Source organism: Triticum aestivum, chromosome 5A (assembly GCF_018294505.1).
Source record: "Triticum aestivum cultivar Chinese Spring chromosome 5A, IWGSC CS RefSeq v2.1, whole genome shotgun sequence".
Taxonomy (NCBI): Eukaryota; Viridiplantae; Streptophyta; class Magnoliopsida; order Poales; family Poaceae; genus Triticum; species Triticum aestivum.
In genome coordinates, this window is record NC_057806.1 from 660500500 (window position 1) to 660506366 (window position 5867).

Consider the following 5867-nt stretch of genomic DNA (forward strand, 5'->3'; position numbering starts at 1 on the left):
GCAAACATCACAATAAGTATAGCTTACCCAAGAACCGTTTTAAGCGGTGGGAGCTGAGTAGCCGATGACTCGCCAGAAGATGAGTGGGAAGTAACCTGATAATCGGAGTCAGACGGATTAAGAGGTTGACGAAAGCAGCCCACTTTAGGACAAGCACTGACAAGCAAATTAGAGACCTCTGAATGGCGTTTCCGAACCGGACTATTCGGTAAACCGACGGAAGTAACTACTTGGCCGCTGTGCCGGGTTGTGCGACGAGCTTCATGTTGTTGGGTCTTCATAAGAAATTTAGGATCCAAATAAGCAAGAGGATGAGAAAATTTAACTTTCCGGTTTGCCTGGCGGATTTTTTATGAAGGCAAAGTTTCTGAATCGGAAGAGAGAATAATTATCTCTGCAACATCCGCGTGGCTGGCTTCGGCATCATCCTGACAAATATCATCATCAATAAGACGCATGAAAAATAAACCAAGTGAGTCAAGCTCTACCTCAAAGTCCGGATTATCCACATCATCATCAGGGGCCGGATTAGAAGATGCAGTGGTTCTTTTCCTGTGGGCAGTCTTCTTCACAGCTTTAGTCTTTTGCCGGGTTGCTCATTCCGGTTTGTCTGGTTTTTCTTGTTTCTCCCGCGGCAGTTTTTTGCTCCAAAACGGATCATTGCCCTGATTATGCAAACACTGATATTAAACAATGACCAGACATATCAATAACAGATTCAGCAAAGAGAAAAATCAAAGTCTTACAGCTGGCGGTTTGTTGGTGGCACAGAAGGGAAGCAGGCCGGTTCTAGCATAGACGTGTTCCGGTTCATTCAGCATCTTATTCACAGCCTCTGTGATTTCTTCATCGGAGAGCTGGATTTTTGAATGTCGCAGTGGGTCATCAACACTGTCAGTATACTCGCACATCAAACCGGAGCGCTGACTAAGGGGCAGTATGCTCCATGATATCCAACAGCGAGCGAGATCAACCCCTGTTAAACCGTTGGCCATAAAGGCTCTGAGCTTTGACAGTTGGGGAGCATATTTGCTTCTCTCCTGAGCCGTCAATCTTTGAGGAAAAGGGTGTGTATTGCTGAGCCGCTCCGGATGAAAGCCAGGCAAGGGATTCTCACCGGCAGGGGAGGTGTCTTTGCAGTAGAACCATGTCTGATTCCACTCCTTGGGGTGACTGTGCAGCTTGGCGTGAGGGTATGTGACCTCTTTCCTTTTCTGAATCGCCACGCCACCCAACTCTGTATTAGAGCCATCAGTAAACTCAGTACGGCGGTTTAAATGGAAAAGGTCTCTGAACAATTCCATTGTGGGTTCCTCTTGAAAGAACACCTCACAGAGCACTTGGAAGTGACACATATTTGTAACAGAGTTAGGGCCAGTGTCTTGCGGATGGAGTTGGAAATCGGCTAAAACATCCCGGTAAAATTTAGAACCGGGCGGCTTAAAGCCCCGGGCTAAGTGATCTACGAAAACAACAACCTCTCCTTCTCGAGGTGTGGGAGGGCATTCTTTGCCAGGAGCCCTCCAATGAATGGTATCTTTACTGCCTAAAGCGCCAATCAGGACTAAATCGTCCAGTTGATCCTCCGTGACGCGAGAAGGAACCCAATTGCACTCATATACTTGCTTGGCCATGATGGAATCTGCAAGGTAGAAGATCCCAGTTCAAAAATGCATTTGATCAAGGTACGTTGGTATGTGCACTATTAAACCGGAGATAGAACTATCTGAACTGGAGTTTCATGAAGCAACCAACGTCTGGCGGTTCAACAAGGGGACTAATGGCATATAACGGTTTGGAAAATTTTCTATAAGGTTAAACCGCCTGATCTAAGCATTGAAAAGCTGAGGTTGCGGATAGACAAGTACGCAGAAACAGGTTTCACAAGATTTCTTTACAGCATTGGATCTTAAGCAAGTTCAGAAAAGAGATAAATGCTTAGAGGTTCAAAGGAGCAGTACCGAACCAATGAGCAAAACGTTCATATAGATCTATGGTTTGAGATGCATAAGTGAAGGCGAAGGTCAAACAACTATCGTTGCACAGAGTAAAGATTTGCGGGTTCATCTAAAGATCTATCGTATGAGCAAGATGCAGACGATGAACACTGAAGAACTGCGAAACCCTAGGCCAGATCTACGGGGGAAAGGATAGAAGATTTACCGGAGCCGAGGAAGATGCAGAAGGTTGTCGCGATGTTCTGGTGCGCTCAGGTTGATGCAGCGGCCAAGGATGAGGCAGAGGTCGACGGCGGCGGCGGAGCTCCGAGGCTGGCGACGCGAGGAAGACGAAGAAGGCACGGAAGGAGGAAAGAAATGACCCTTCGGTCCTATTTATAAGGCGAAAGAACATGAGTCAGGCGCGACAATCAAGGGGCCACAAAACGGAGTTATCGCCTCGATTTTTGCCGATCTATTAAACAAAGAAGCATAATGGATAGCTTCGTTATGACAGGCGACGTCACTCCGGTTTACAGCAATCAGAGAAGATGACATCATGGCGGTTTACCAATTTATAAAAAGATGTTGCAGATGAAGCTTTATTAAAGGATTGACATGAACCCGTTCAAATCAATCTGGAGCCTAATGTTGGGGATATTACTACTGGGCGTAAACCGGCCTATCTGGGCTGAGTTAACTTCGTCAGTAGTTAAGTATGTTAAAGCCCAAGAAGATAGAGGAGGGCTCAAGGCCCATGGTCGCTTCAAGGCCTGTAGCCGTAAACTGGCGTTAGTAGTTAACCTGTATTGTAAAGTTAGGAATAAGTAGAGACCAAACCGGACACATCTATGAGCTGGTATTGGGACTCCGTAAGCCGACGGGAGTCACCCGTGTATATAAGGGGACGACCCGGTGGCGGTTCAGGGACAACAGACAACAACTCGAGACATAGGCGAAACTTGTTTGCTCCCTAGTCATCGAAACCCTATCAATTCCATAACAACTAGATGTAGGCTTTTACCTTTATCGAAGGGGCCGAACTAGTATAAACTCTCTTGCGTCCTTGTGTCCGCTTTAACCCCTTCAAGCTAATCCGTCGTGATGGCTCCACGACTAAGTCCTTTCTCTAAGACATCTGCCGTGACAAAACCACGACAACTTCAGCATGTGGTTTGCGCTCTCACTGCGTTGGGTGCTTGTCATCTTTGCACAGAACACACCCCTGAAATATGGCTTGGCCCATTTCCTCCGGGTTTCATATATTTGGGTCATGTAGGCGTGACTCCTCAAGTTGTACCTATCCAGCAGCGTTGCCCAAGCTGATTCGGACTCTTCTTCCGTTAACATGTGATTCACTACCTTGTGAAATTCAGCCTGAAAATCGCTCTTCTTCGTGTATAGTGGGCCCAGCGTTTCCTTCGCCTTCTTGAGGACATGCCACTTGCACCAACGGTGGACAGTGTCAGGATAAGTTTTCTTGATCGCGACCTCCATCGCCCTACACTGGTTTGCAGTTATAAAATCAAATTATCAGTCACCTCTTAAAAAATTAGTTAAATGGATTTCCGGAGAATTGAGCTCATTTTCTACTTATAATGTACATATCATGTGCCATACTTCCATCAAAAATATTTTTGATACTCCATTTCATTTTTTTAATAGCATAGCGCTGACCTGTGAGTATAGTTCTGGGGGCAGGCCCGCCCATCATACGAAGAAATTCCGTGAAAACCCACTCGAAGCTCTCTTCTTGCTCATAGCGCATTAACACCCCTGCCAGGATGATGCTCCGGTAATGATTGTTAACTCCGAAAAATAAGCTGAATGGCATATCATACAGGTTTGTTCTGTACATCGTGTCGAACGTTACAACATCCCCAAAGAATTTGTATTGCATACGGCTGCTGCCATTCGCCCACATTAGATTTTGACCTTACTTGTCTTGTCAGCCAGCACCACATAGGTGAACCCTGGATCCCTTGAGCGTATGTCAGCAAACACTTCAAGCGTTTTTCGGACATCATCGTCAGCTTGTTCACGGCTAATCTTTCCACATATATTCCTGAGTGTCTTCTTTGTGAATGGCACCTTCTCAACAGACCCGAAGAAACTCCCAATTATGCTGTACACCTTTCCCAAATTGACATTGTTTTCCCTTAGCTGCCTAATCAGATCCTTGGTGTAAACATCTATGTGTTTATGTGACGGCCAGTGCACCTTCTCACCCATAGTCAGCGACAGAGAATGGTTGTGATTTTCCCGGTGCTCGGTGATGTACCAACTGTCGTCTGACGCTCGCAGCAACCTAATCAGTGCTGGACACTCGCATCGGCATGATCTGCTGTTCTTTGCTTCCGGTTTTCCCTCCAGGGAAACAACCAGACAGAAAAAAAATTGTCAAGTGCGCGTGCTCCGATGCGCCCACAAAATAATCCTACGTGCACGTGTGATGGCACTTACCGAGCATCCACGAACAATTTCCTGCATCGTCTTTCTCCTTTGAGCATTTAGTCTGCTTTTCCCATATCTTATTCCGAAGCCGATCTCCTAGGAATAAAGATTGTAGAAGTCGTATGCCTCATCCAACGAGTCAAAGCTGAGGCCTAATTCAGGCCGCATCACGCTCTTGTCCGGTTGCTCCGCATATTTGCAGATTGTTAACTCCAGAGCAATCATCCTGGATGGGCATGGCACACGGTCTGGTGGCGCACTCCCAAGACGCAACCTGCATTTTTTTGCAACTTAATTGCATAACTTTTCCCAGACACAATAGTTTACAATTTGTTTGAACACCCCCCAAGCTGTTAATCTGAACGAGCATAGCAGAATTCAGATATAGCACTGCACCAAACACACAAGGAAGCAGATATGTTTGCACATTTGGATTTTTTCATTTCATTCGATGCGTTTTCACTCTCCATGTGTTGGTATTAAGCACGACATAACCCTTTCCCCTGCTTATATGGCAGTTTCAGGTTGCAATCAAATAAGTGGAAACGAAATTTTTGCTAACCTTTTAGTCCAGCCGGGGGCCTCTGGATTAACTCGGCCAGTTGACTGAGCAGACCTCGTCGGAGACGAAGCTCGCCGTCTCCTGGCATCGCCCTGCTCGTCGGGCGAGACATCTCCACCGGCCAACTGAGCCACCCCAAAACCACTGTTCGCTGCAATAGCACCTTGCTCTCCGTCGCCCCCGTTCTGTAACAAATACAGAAGAGGAACCGGATCTGGCTGTTCAATGTTATCAGCAAACTCCTCCCGCACGGGAAACCTACAGAAGGGGCAGCGAATCGCTTAGGGAAAATCCACACAGCATACGCACAGCGCAAATCTGATGGGGGAGTGGGGAGGGGTTTGACTGACCTGTCAACCGCATCAAGCAGAAACTCCATGCCCTCCTCGTCCATCCACGCGCAGGCGAAGCGGATCAAGGGCGTCCCACGCCCTCACTGCCCTCGGCTGTTCTTCCTGATTTGTTTCCTCTATGAAGCTGCTTCAGGTCGGCGGTCTCCAGAAGGAACAAGGTTAATGGCTGGATATGTTTTTTTTTCCTCGACCGCACATGCATGCTCGTTATGGCCCGCCGACCGGCTCAGACAGCAACACACATCATGGTCTCACTATCTGATCCATGGCCTAGGCGGAAAACAGACGACCTGATCCACGGCCCAGGCTTGAAGTCGCCTTCCTGGGCCACGGCCCAGTCATATACGGCCCAACGGCCGTCAGGCCTCTCCACTCGCGTGCCCACTGTTCGCTACAGTATTTCAACGTATATCTCATTTATCTGCGCTCGCAACCACCAGGCCAGCTGGAGTTTATCGCATCCCGAGACTGGAACAGACGAATGAGATATAGGGAGCAGCTGAGCTCGGGCTCCAAATCGCCCCTCTCATATAAAACATCCAAAACAGATAATATAATAGC

General features: G+C 47.5%; 1 protein-coding gene across 2 annotated transcripts; it reads right to left on the bottom strand.

Moving 5' to 3' along the window:
- Nucleotides 1–2827: 2827 nt before the first annotated feature.
- Nucleotides 2828–5482, bottom strand: LOC123105747 (uncharacterized). Of its 2 annotated transcripts, none has more exons than XM_044527880.1 (4): nt 5304–5482; nt 4954–5211; nt 3615–4665; nt 2828–3443 (listed from the first exon to the last, which is right to left on the bottom strand). In XM_044527880.1, exons 1-3 carry the CDS (start codon nt 5345–5347, stop codon nt 4488–4490), a joined length of 480 nt encoding a protein of 159 aa, XP_044383815.1. In that variant the 5' UTR covers nt 5348–5482; the 3' UTR covers nt 2828–3443; nt 3615–4487. The 2 variants fall into 2 exon arrangements, with proteins under 2 accessions (XP_044383815.1, XP_044383816.1); XM_044527881.1 differs by having other exon boundaries at nt 2912–3438.
- Between the last annotated feature and the right edge of the window lie 385 nt (nt 5483–5867).

Excerpts from the sequence above, each read along its gene's own strand:
- LOC123105747 (XM_044527880.1), bottom strand. The coding sequence starts at position 5,347 with ATGGACGAGGAGGGCATGGAGTTTCTGCTTGATGCGGTTGACAG. Across the intron at positions 5,212-5,303 it reads CTGCTTGATGCGGTTGACAG|GTTTCCCGTGCGGGAGGAGT; the intron begins GTCAGTCAAACC and ends CCCCTTCTGTAG. Across the intron at positions 4,666-4,953 it reads GCCCCCGGCTGGACTAAAAG|GTTGCGTCTTGGGAGTGCGC; the intron begins GTTAGCAAAAAT and ends AAAAAAATGCAG.